Raw genomic sequence first — 13057 nt, forward strand, 5'->3', positions numbered from 1 at the left:
GCCCAGACATTTAAATCCTAGGGTAGTCATAATGAGTGAAATTGGCAGTCATTAACTTGAGGAAAAAAATAGTGAACAAAGTATTTTTCTCTTATGTTAACCTCTTGCTATCCCTGGTTAGATATAGCTGGTCAGAAACAAGTCAAAATGTTCAAGATTGCTTTTAGAAACCACAAATATATCTGACATAAATATTTATGTTAAAAATAACATATTCCATATGCAATTTAATATTTAATATTATGATTATGTAACTTTTTATTGGCTCCCTCGAAAGCTACCTAATAAAAAAAATTAGAAACAAAGAGGAAAACTTTCACTTTCAATCAAAATGACTGTTAGTTATCTCTGTTGCAGTAATCACACCCTCAACTCTTCTCTTCCCAGGTGATCAATGCCTGGGGTTAGCCCACAGTGGGTGTAACTCTCACCTGTGCTGCCACATGAACCACACAAAGGATCCATGCAGTCCTCAGTGTGAGCATGGAACCCTCAGCAATGACCCATCCCAAATAGTCAGGGAGTTCTGATCTGCTGACACCAGATGCACTGATTGCCTATAGACCCAGCTACATCCCACACCACACTCCATCATGCAACCACAGGATTCCCACTGTCACGGGATGCAGAGGATCTGCTCTGTCCTGCTAGCCTGCCCCATCCATGGAGACAGCAGAGATGTTCCCAGAGCCTACTGCCTATGGGTTTTCTGCTTTGGCAGTTTGAGCCCTGGAGCCTGTGATTTGTTGAGATGCTGGGGCAACTCACTGTCCTGCTTGGAAGCCCAGTCCCCTGTTAATCCTCCCAGCCAGAATCAAAGTCAATGGGGAATGTGGATTTTTCCCTTTGGTAAAAAAACCCTAATTATTCACATGCACAAGAGCCACCGCAGCCTCTACTTGTGTAAAAATGTCACCTTCTCTCCGCCAGTTGCCAGTTGCCCTTGTTGGGGAGTGGGAAGAAAGAAATATGCTTTTCTTTCACTGGATTAGGTGGGTACCCTGCCCCTGATAGGGCTCCAGGCCAGACTCAAAGATAGGGTGGTCCATAAGGCTCTCCCTCAGGCAGTATCACCAATGGCATAGTGTACCACAGTATGCTCTCACCTTGCTCTCCAAAGCTGGCATGTCCTCTAGTTCCCAGCTGCAAGATCATGTGTGGTATCCGCACTCGCTGCTGCACATCGTCACCTTCCACGCTGCTCCACAGAGTCCCTCTTCCCTCTGTAGAATTTCCACTCAACCTTCTCTCCAACTCTCCCCTGGGAATGTACTTCCTCTGCTTTTTTTCTGCTATTTTCCCACCTAAAGCAGCACATCTTTTCTCTATTCAGCCATCGTGGAATCCTCAGTCTTTTTCTACTCATGCAGTTTTTAATTTCTTTAAACCAGCTCTTGGATTTATGTAAATAAAAATGGTCATGCCTGTTGCTACATCCTGAAAATTTAAGCTGTAAAAAATTGAGTGCCCCACACTTAAATTTTAATAATTAAGGGAAAAAAACTCTTCTTCCAACAGGGTTTAAAATCCAGATTAATTATATGACATAGGTAGCAAGTGATCTCCATCTTCTCCAGGCTTCTAATCTTAGGAGTTGTGGTTAAAGCTCTTCCCTGCCATGAAAGAGAGAGTAACTCATTGAAAACACAGAATATAGTGAAATGCATTTTTGTTGTAAAACATTGCCAAGCTATTTTCCTAAAATCACCAATACTTTCTTTTTTAACTTTCTGTGGAGGAAAGCTGTCTTTTTGTTATTCTAAATGTTTTAAAAATCCACTCTGCAAAGACCATATGCAGTGTTGCTATTATTGAATCCTAAACCAAATTCATTAACATTTTTTTTACTACCTGGTAGATGCAAACCTTGTAACTAAGTGAAGTTGAAAACACTGTACAGATTATGTGCCTAGCATTCTTTCAGTGTTGTCTATGAATGTCCTATTTAAGGTTGTAGAGGCTGGGTGGACTTTTTTTTGTTTGCTTCAAAGTATTTTCTTGTTCAAATCTTACTGGATTCATGTACTTTTTGGCATATTTTCATGCCAGAGAGTTCACTGGAAGAAATTGAAGCATGTAGTCAATCTGCCTGTTCCTAATTAGGTTCTCCTGAGTCCTTTCTTCAAATGTCTTAACTGGGTGAGATACATTTTTAATTCAGGCAAGCAGCTCCAGGGGGCTTCTACAGGATCTTGGAAAGACAAAAACATCCTCCATGTTCTATTAGACAGTACTAAGACGGAACCATGGGTCACCTGCTGGCTGGAGATGAAGGAATGAGTCGGAGTCCTGGCATCATTGCTAAGACAACACTCAACAAGGTTGGCAGCACTGCCTGGGAGCCAACTCAGATACTCAGAGATTTTTTACAGACATCTCTGCCACACAGAAGGGATTAAATGGCATACTTCTCAGATTAAATGGCAATTTACCCCTCTGTCACAGAGATGCCATGCGTCAAGGAGTTGCTTATAGAGAAAGGATTTGGAGCAATGAGATAGGCTACTCAGGGCCATGGATATGTTATCCTGAACCTTTGTCAATTCCTCTTGTAAGCTTATATGAATTTTTCTGATTTTTCTTGCTTAAATGCCAGGTGAAGGCCTGCGCCATGGCTCACTTGGCTAATCCTCCGCCTGCGGCGCCACCACCTTGGGTTCTAGTCCTGGTTGGGGCACCAGGTACTAGTCCCGGTTGCTCCTCTTCCAGTCCAGCTTTCTGCTGTGGCCCAGCAGGGCAGCGGAGGGTGGCCCAAGTGCTTTGGCCCTGCACCCACATGGGAGACCAGAAGGAAGCACCTGGCTCCTGGCTTCGGATCGGCGCAGCACTGGCCATGGCGGCCATTAGGGGAGTGAACCAACGGAAGGAAGACCTTTCTCTCTGTCTCTGTCTCACTGTCTATAACTTTGTGTGTGTGTGTGTGTATGTATCTCTCTCTCTCTCTCTCACTATCTAACTCTCCCTGGCAAAAAAAAAAAATTCCAAGTGAAGATAGATGCCTGGCTGGCACTCCTACATGAGTAAGCTTCTGTGTGAGGGTAGTCATAGGAGCAACTATCAAACACCAAATCGTAATCCCACCCATTATACTCCACTAATATCTACAATGTTTCCTTTACAAGATAGTTTAGTTTTGTATTCTAAGTCTGGTTGCAGATCCTGGGGAACAAAGAAAAAAGTTGCAGACACTTGCCCAAAATACATGCTGAGAAAAGTAACTGGAAAGATCTCCCCAAAGCTTCCTTTCCTCAAATAAGAAACACTCAGTTTAAAATAGCAATTATGAGGAATAAATGAAATAATTGACATGGACATGCATGAACTTTGAAGGACTCAGTAGATGTTGGTTATTGCCAAGATCCTTGTCTATGGACAGAAATTATGTGCTCATGCTAGTGGTACTACCCTAAAGCAAACTGTAAAGACCTTGGGTTGGGGGACTATTTCTAATACTTACATTTGATGCTCTCTTACAAAAGCTGCAAACTCAGGATCATTGGCATACAGTTCCAAAACTCTCATTCTCTCTTGAATTTCCTTTAAAAAGAAAAGGTCACACCTTGCATTAAAAAAAAACCCTCAATAATCTTTTAAAAAGAGTTCTGAAGTGGGTGTTTTGTGCAGCATTAAAACCACTTGGGATGCCTACATCCCATATCAGAGTGCCTGGGTTACATTCCTGCCTCCACTTATTTTTTAAGATGTATTTATTTATTCAAAAGTCAGAGTTACAGATAGAGAAGGAAAAACAGAGAGAGATCTTTCATCCACTGGTTCACTCCCCCAGATGACTGCAATAACTGGCATCATTGGGGTTGAGTCAGTCCAAAGCCGGTGCCATGAGTTTCATCCAGGTTTCCCACATGAGTCAGGGGCCCAAACACTTGGGCCATCTTCTGTTGCTTTTCCCAGGCAATTAGCAGGGAGTTGGATCAGAAATGGAGCAGCCAGGTCATGAACCAGTGCCCTTAAGGGAGGCTGGCATCTCAGGCAGTGGCTTTACCTGCTACACAACAATGCTGGCCTCTCTGCCTCCACTTATGATCAAGCTTCTGCTAATGTGTACCATAGGAGGCAACAGATGATGGCTCAAGTACTTGAGTCCCTGCCACCCACATGGGATACCTGGATGGAATCCCTGGCTCCTGATTTCAGCCTGGCCTAGCTTTGGCTGTTACAGACATTTGGGGAGTGAACCAGCTGAACCAGCTCGCTCGCTCACTCACTTGCTCTCTCTCTCTCTCAAATAAAGTGAAAATAATATTCTTAAAAATTTTTAGAGTTCTAATTATTCTACTTTCAATATAATAGGCACTGCTGTGACTAATGGAGACTTAGATTTCTAAAGAAAGGAGAGAGAGTGGAAAGACTCTTTGCTAATAATGGAAAAAGGAGCCACAGGTGGGAAGTAAAGAACATCTCAGAATTGAATAGCATCTGCATACACATTGCCTGGGAGATATCATGGGGTTAAGCAAATCATGAAACATGCTTCGTCTCTCTTGAAGTCCGGATACATGCATACCTACACACACACACACACACACCAGCAGTAGCAGTAGCTGCAGTGTAGCACCAGAAGTGCAAAGTTTCCTACCTCTTGGGAAAGCCCACTGTTTTCATACATCTGCCTGATTTCTTCTCTGCTCAGACCACCAAGAACGTCTCCACTAGCAGAGCTGTAGAAGGGATGCTGAGGATAGGGTCCCTCGTAATGTTCACATCCAGCCATGTGGCCTTCATACACCGGGTTGTACTTCACAGCATTCTCGATGGATGAGAGGCTATCAGGCTGCCTACTAGAGCCACAGAAAGAAAGATATGATTGATCTTGGTTCTTCTTTGGATGCTCAACTAGTTGGACAAGTAGTTACTTACAAGATTTCCATTGGAGAAGAAAAAGAGGTGAACTGGAAATGTGGGAGGAGCCAAATGAGAAAAGTCTATCACAAAATTACTTATTGGGTGTTATTTTTATCTCATCAACTACATACCAAGTATCCTGTTTTATTGTCTAACTAGGTGTGTCCTTCTTATTTTCCCACAGTACCTGGCACTTAATAAACGCTGGTTGGAAACTATGTCTGCCAGTAGACAGTCTTTCATTAGACAAATACAGCTTCATTTTTTCCAGAGTTATATACACAGAGAAGTGGATAGAAATACAAACATTTGTATTCAACTCACATCTACAAATATTTGCTGAGCATTGATTATGTTCTTAGGACTGTTCCAGATGTTAGAGATGCAAAGAGTTTGTCAGAATCTCTGCCTTAGATGAAAAGACAGTTTATGAAAAGTCAGACTCAATTTAAAAAGCAAAACACAATGAGGGATATATATCCTGGATGTCCTAGGAACTCCCTATAGAGGTTCCTCCTTAGCCAAGTCAGAGGGTGAGGGAGGGTAATTAAATCTGAGATAGTAGCTCTTAAGACTAGAAGAACAGAAGTCAAATACAACCAGGGATTATGATGAAAATAGTAATTTGAAGGATCCTGGGATCCCTAATCTAGCAAGCGGACCAGTTTTTCTTTCCCCCACTAATGTTATACTTAACTAAACAGAGAAGGAGGTGTCACTTCTTGTCAGATTCTTATCTAGATTTATAATCAAGTTAATTAATACTGGTATGATCCAAAGAGAACGAACTATAACCGATCTGGTACTCACACAAAGGAACCTCACCTTTTTCCATTTCATCAGCCCATCTCCAAACCCTCCCCGATACACGCATTCTGTCCACACTCAAGGATGGCTCCCTCCACTGTGCACTCGGGCTCATACATAACTCCTTTCTTTTCTCATGTTCATTCAGCCAGCTAGAAAGCATCCCATCAGACTCCCAGCAAACATCTACTCTTCTGTCCAGCTAAGTATCATAACCACATTAAAATTTCCAAGACTCTCTCCCCCAGAGAAAACTAATTCAACTCTTATCTGGATTCCTTAGCATCTTATTCATGGTGCTGCCTATGTGTTTTTCCAATTTCACACCTCTATAGGAAAAGGGACCACACTTTTATTCAACTTTATAGCTCCCTTCCCTCTACCCAACTTCTTGTCTAATATCTGGCATATACTACATACTAAGTGAATGAGTCAACAGAACACTGTATTCCATCAGAGAACCCTTTTCCCTTTTTCTTCCTTACCTAAAAGGCCTCTCTGTTTCTCCCCTGATATTCTGATCTTGAAAAGTCTTGACAAGGAAGAAGATGATAACAGAAGAGATCAGGAGAAGCCCAACTACGGAGGCAATGGTGATGCCTATGACCAAGGGCTCAGACACAAACTCCTCACAGTGCTCACCTCGGTACCACCAGTTCTGACCAACCCGGCACCTGTAACAAACAGGCAACAAATCCAAGATCAGAATCATTTTGATCAAAGTACCAATTTATAGTGGGATTGGGAAAGGTAGAGAACTAAAAACTGACCATGTGTCACTTCCTCAAAGAGTTGAACACACGAGGTAAATGATAAGACTGTACATAATGTCCAGCCCAGACCTGGCTGGCCCTCATGACTGCAAACAACTGATTTAATAGGAACAAAGAAATTATCCTGGTTAGTCTTCTTGTTTATGGATAACAATACAGAGGCCCTGGAAAGAAGGTGACTGGCATTAGAATACACAGTCAGCAACAAAGCAGGATCTAGAACCCAGGCCTCCAGACTCCTCAGGTTCTTGTCACACCAGAGATCCCAAACACTAACACCACAGACTTGTGTGAAAATGTCTTCAACTCCCAGAGCAGCAAGAATATCATTTTGGCTTCTCAAAAAATACAAATTTCTAAGGCACTGAAAGATTGCTTTTCCTCTTCATTTTCTGGCTAAGATTCATATTTATTCATAAAGAAGAGTCTCAATCATTTCCGCATATTTCCTATGTTTTTGAATCTATGCCAGCTTTTCCAACTTGAAATTTGCAAGTTGTTTTCCTGTTTATGCTTCTCCCTCTTATTCTCAGCATTGTTCTTAAAACCATGAAGCTTTTGTTGTGTGCAGTTGGGAGTTTGATTTTGCTGTTTGTTTTTTGTTTGTTTGTTTGTTTAAGGAGAGTGAAGAGGGAAGGATAGTCAGATCAACTTTCTCATTGATTCGGACGTAAACATTGATTCAGATGCACAGAAAGGAAAAGACATTTGTCTCCAATTCAGCTGCTTTATTGTCTCTATTTTTGAAGATTCAGTAGGATTAAGAAGAGCGCAAAGCCATTAATGATATAATCCAAGTGGAATAACAAAATTCCTTTTGTTTTTACTTTCAGATATAGTGTAAAGTGTTGATCTTATGCCTAAACCTTATCTAAATACTGGTTGTCTTATCAACACCACTAAAAACCGTAACAAAAAGATCTCCAATTCCTCCAGAGACCCACAGTAAGACATACTTAGACAATTTTGTTTTTACAGTCATCCAACATCATAAAATAACCAACTGAACTATATAATTCAGGCCTATTAAATGACCTAGTCTGCACATGAGACTTAGATTATTCATCCATTATTTAGATATAATCTCTATAATAAATATTATGATGATTAAATTATAGATGTAGATCCCTTTTGTTCAGGAATACAGGAAGTATTCTGAAGTCAAAATCCCCAAGTACAACATACCTACAAATGGCCCCATGCCCAGGCATAATGTCACACTTTCCATCGTTTAAGCAGAAGTCAGGCTGCAGGTCACAGAGACTCTGACAGGGCAGTTCATTCACACTCAGGTACCCAGGGTAGCATCTGCACTTTGCTTCTCCACTCCAAGGATTGACCAGGCACTCAGAAAATTCATTGCAGGCCTGAAACTTGCAAGGGTTGGCATCATCACCTAAAATATCAAATGAACCAGAGAAAGATGCAAGGAAAGGCAATATACAGGAATTGGGACACATGAAGATCCTCATTAAAGCCCCTCTGTACTCCCTCAAAGTACCATGAGACAAGTCCCTTCTTGACCCATTACAGTATATCACCACCACAATACCACAAATACCTTCTGATTCATCTAAGATAGATGAGCTCTCATGAAAGTTCTCTTGAAGACCCTGAGCCAAATCATAAAATCCTATGGCCTTAGCAAGGCTCTACATATTTTATGTAGGGAGCATATAAAAGCTTGAAAAGCCACATCATATTTTACACAGTTTTCATATATCATTCAGTTCTACCAAACTTATCCTGCCTCAGTCTACCTCTACCCTGTACACACGGCTGCAAGCTCTATTGCACACTGAGACCCTGCATGGTGAAAGAAAGATCAGACAGCTGGTAGGAGCCTCAAGGATGGGTATAGTTCCAAATAAGAAGCCTAGGATTGAGGTCAGTGGAAGCAATATTTTTTTAAAAATCGTCTCTGTACCTCCACAGGCCATTCCCAACAATATTTTGGCTTCAGTAACCTGAATTTTCATTGATAGTGTGAATAAAAATGACAATTAATTAGAAAAATAACCAGTCAAAAATGATATAAGGAATTGACCATAGGCCTTTCATCCTTCCATGATTCCACCACATGTTCTTCACTGATGAATGACAAATGGGCAAATAAATGGTGACATCCATACCCCAAACAGGAAATAAGTGAAAATGGTCCACAAATTCATCTATATGAAAAAATATAAAATTTAGCTACAAAATCTAAGGTAGGCAAAAAGACAAAATAATCTCTTGACTTACAGAGAAATTAGTATTTTTTTAAAGTAATGATTTTCTTCCTGCTCTAGAAATTGAAAACAATTTTACTTCTGGAGTTTAAAGGATCTTTTTTTTTTCTTATTCTCTTTTTTTATTTAATAAATGTAAATTTACAAAGTGCAACTTTTGCATTGTTGTGGCTTTTTCCCCCATAACCTCCCTCCCACCCGCAGCCATCCCATCTCCCAATCCCTCTCCCATCCACTCTTCATCAAGATTCATTTTCAATTATCTTCATATACAGAAGATCAACTTAGTATATACTAAGCAAAGATTTCAACAGACTGCACCTACACAACTGCACAAGATATAGAGTACTGTTCGACTAGTAGTTTTATCATTAATTCTCATAGTACAACACATTAAGGACAGAGATCCTACATGGGGAACAGGTGCATAGTGACTCCTGTTGTTGATTTAACAATTGACACTCTTATTTATGATGTCAGTAATCACCCTAGGCTCTTGCCATGAGCTGTCAAGGCTATGGAAGCCTCTTGAGTTCACCAACTCTGAACTTATTTAGTCAAGGCCATATCACAGTGGAGGTTCCTTCCTCTCACTTGTTAAAGTGAGAAGTTTAAGTACATAATTGATCAAAAAGACAGGTTAAGTGTCGAAGAGTTTTCACAAATAAGACCAGTGTCTGCAAATAATGGATAGAATTAAAAGGGAGAGAATGATCTTGCAGGGGAAGCAGGATACGCAGCAGACTCCTAGAGCGGCAAATGCCCTAAACAGCACTCCAGCCTCAGAATCAGCCCTTGGGGCATTTGGATCTGGCTAAAAGGCCCGTGAGAGTCTCGCAGGCATGGAAAGCCAAGACACTGTGGCAAAAACAACCTAAATGAAAGATCTCGGTGAACAAGACCCCAGCAGAAAGAACGGGCCATCAAAGAAGGAGGCACCTTTCTTTAAAGGATCTCTGAAGCCAATCTTCCTTGGCCCTGTGTGGAAAGAGGGGAATGTACTAGACTAAATGGTGTTTCCTAGAAGTCCTTATTTAGGGGCCAGTGATGTGGCACAGCAGGTTAAGCTGCTGCCTGCAATGACACCAGCATCCCATACTGGAAAGCCAGTTCAAATCCCTGCTGCTCAACTTCCAATATTACTTCTTGCTATTGCACCTGGGAAAGTATTTGGAGCCCTGGCACCCATGTGAGAGACACAGATGGAGTTCCTGGCTTCTGGCATTGGCCTGGCACAGCCCTGACCATTGTGGCCATTTGGAGAGTAAACCAGTGAAAGGAAGATTTCTTTCTTTCTCTTTCTCACTCTGAATTTCAAATAAATCAATAAATCCATAAAAATAAAAAATAAAATTCCATGTCTATTCAGAATGTGACTTTATGTGGGAAAAGATCCTTTGCTAACATAATCAAGTCAAGAAGCGATCATACTGGGGGCCACCTCATGGCACAGCATGTTAAAGTGAACCTACAATGCTAGCATCCCACATGAGCACCCGTTATCGTCCCAGCTGCTACACTTCTAATCCAGATCCCTGCTAATAAACCTGAGCAAGCAGAAAAAGATGGCCCCAAGTACTTGGGCCCCTGCCACGCACATGGGAAACACAACTGGAGTTCCAGATTCCTGGCTTCTTCAGCTTGGTCTATTGCAAGTATTTGTTGAATGAGCCACTAGATGAAAGATCTTTCTCTCACTCTCTCTCTCTTTCTGCCTTTCAAGTAAATAAAATAATTTTTTTAAAAAAAAGAATTCATACTGGATTAGGATGGGCCCTAATCCAGTGGTTTGTATTAAGAAGAGGGAGGGGTAAACATTTGTTATAGCAATTAAAATATCCCTTGGGAGGGCCGGCGCCATGGTGCAGTAGGTTAATCCTCCGCCTGCGGTGCCGGCATTCCATATGGGCACCGGTTCTAGTCCTGGCTGCTCCTCTTCCAATCCAGTTCTCTATTATGGCCTGGGAAAGCAGTAGAAGATGGCCCAAGTCCTTGGGCCCCTGCACCCGTGTGGGAGACCAGGAAGAAGCACCTGGCTCCGGGCTTCAGATTGGTGCAGTTCTGGCCATTGCGGCCATTTGGGGAGTGAACCAACGGAAGGAAGACCTTTCTCTTTCTCTCTCTCTCTCTCTCTCTCTCACTGTCTGTAACTCTACCTCTCAAGTAAATAAAATCTTTAAATATATATATATATATATATATGTGTGTGTGTGTGTGTGTGTGTGTATCCCTTGGGGTGCCTGTATTCCATATCAGAGAGTCTGGGTTCAAGTCCCATCCCTACTTCCAATTCCAACTTCTTGCTAATGCACATCCTGGGAGGTTGCAGTGTGCAGTGGTAGCTTAAGTGGTTGGGTACCTGCCACCCTCATAGAAGATCTGTATTGAGTTCCTGGCTAGCTTCAGCCTAGCACAGCTCCAGCTTTTGCAGGCATTTCTGGAGTGAACCAAGGGATAGAAGATCTCTATCATTATCTCTGTCTCTCTATCTATCTATCTATATCTGAATTTCAAATAAAATATTTTTTAAAAGAGGGAAATTTGGACTTAGACACACAGGGAAGAAGGCTATACATACCCACAGGCAGAGATTAGAGGGACAAGCCAAGGAATAAAAATTATTATCAGGAAACACCAAAAGATAGGAAAAGGCAAGGAAGCTAGCCGGTGCTAGCTAGGCTAGTCCTCCACCTGTGGCAGCGGCACCCCGGGTTCTAGTCCTGGTTGGGGTGTCGGATTCTGTCCCGTTTGCTCCTCTTCCAGTTCAGCTCTGTGCTGTGGCCTGGGAGTGCAGTGGAGGATGGCCCAAGTCCTTGGGCCCTGCACCCCATGGAAGACCAGGAGGAACCACCTGGCTCCTGGCTTCAGATCAGCGCACCGTGCTGGCCGTGGCGGCCATTTGTGGGGTGAGCCAGCGGAAGGAAGACCTTTCTCTCTGTCTCTCTCTCTCACTGTCTAACTCTGCCTGTCAAAAAAAAAAAAAAAAAAAAAGGCAAGGAAGTTTCTTCCCTAGAGCTTTAAATGGGAGCATGACCCTGCTAGCACTTAGATTTTTTAATTCTAGCTTCAAGAACTTTGATGGAATAACTAACTGCTAGTTGTTCTAAGCCACCTGGTTTCTGGGACTTTTTATAGCACTTATATGAAACTAATATAGGAATCACTGGCAAGATACTCATGTGCTGAGAGATGGGTGGTTTCTACAAAAGGACTGCCCAACAGGATTTCACTGTATATTTCCCAAATCTTTACACCTTTATCCTAGTACTCATTTTGTGTCTCTGTAATCCAGAACTAATCTAATCTTTACCTAGCAGTGAGGGATAGGAATGTGTATGGTGGGTGGCAAGAGTGGTATTACATAGATCTGCTTGACTGATAAAAGACCAAAAATTTCTAAGACCCTGCATATGAAAACAGGTTAGGTGAGAGACTTTCTCTAGCCAAAGTTAATATAATTGAATCTAAGTGCCTTTAACTAAACATATACATGTATTAAGAAAATTCCATTTCAACTTTTGTGGCCATTCTGTGGGTGGGAGGGGCCAGGAGAAAGAAAGGACAGTCTATGTTTCCTATCGATTAGGAAAAAAACATTAATAAAGAAAAATGATGAATGCTGCTTCCTCTTACTTTCAGACCAAGGAGAGAGAGCACTACAAGTTAACAGACTGTGATTTTTAAAGTCTCTTTCCTGTCGTTTGTGCTGGCTAAATGTGGATGCCCAGAATAGCTGGCCCTCAATTGGGAAAAGCACCTTAAGTTTATGGACAAGCAAAGGTGGACCTGGAGCTACATTTGGTGCTGGAGACAGGAATCAAGTTGTAGAATGAATTACATTCTGGCTAGCCAAAAGTAATCCAAGAGAAGTGTTGATGGGTCTAGAATGTCTGGGATGACACCTACTAGCTGGCTGGGCCTCAAGGGAAACATGAACTAGTGAGAGAAGCTCAGAGAGAGTGGCCAGAGAACTCTAGGATGGTTACACCTTTCAGTCAGTAATAGTCCTAAGTCATGTGTTGTGCTTCAACTCAGAATTGGAGGTAATTAAGAGATATTTAAGTTCCCTAACAAAGCCTAGAGAGATTTTGGGGAGAGGGATTAGACATAGATATAGGTTTTACACTGTACATGGAGAGGCCAATGTCAAATTATTTTAAGAGTTACACACAAAATTAAAGCAAATGTACTATTTATTATAAGTTTCATAAAAAGTGATTAATTTTTTTAAAAAATGTTATAAATCATGACTGCTTGCATTTGTATAGGTAGTCAAATAGTTTTGTATATGCTGTTTATTTAATCCTTAGATTATCCCTATGAAATATTATAGCAAGGAATATTATACCCCATTTAATATATGAGGGACTAAAGCTAAGAGAT

The 13057-nt window shown here is 41.5% G+C and overlaps 1 protein-coding gene across 1 annotated transcript in view; it reads right to left on the bottom strand.

The window, feature by feature from the left end:
- Positions 1-327: 327 nt before the first annotated feature.
- IMPG2 (interphotoreceptor matrix proteoglycan 2) overlaps positions 328-13057 on the bottom strand; it is a 95358-nt gene continuing 82628 nt past the window's right edge. The window contains exons 15-19 of the mRNA XM_062176377.1: positions 7629-7839; positions 6157-6344; positions 4598-4809; positions 3458-3537; positions 328-1613 (exon numbers count right to left, since the gene is read on the bottom strand). Coding sequence (XP_062032361.1) covers positions 1601-1613; positions 3458-3537; positions 4598-4809; positions 6157-6344; positions 7629-7839 — 704 coding nt within the window. The 3' untranslated portion in view covers positions 328-1600. The remainder of the gene's footprint in view (positions 1614-3457; positions 3538-4597; positions 4810-6156; positions 6345-7628; positions 7840-13057) is intronic.

This window comes from Lepus europaeus, chromosome 2 (assembly GCF_033115175.1).
Source record: "Lepus europaeus isolate LE1 chromosome 2, mLepTim1.pri, whole genome shotgun sequence".
Classification (NCBI taxonomy): domain Eukaryota; kingdom Metazoa; phylum Chordata; class Mammalia; order Lagomorpha; family Leporidae; genus Lepus; species Lepus europaeus.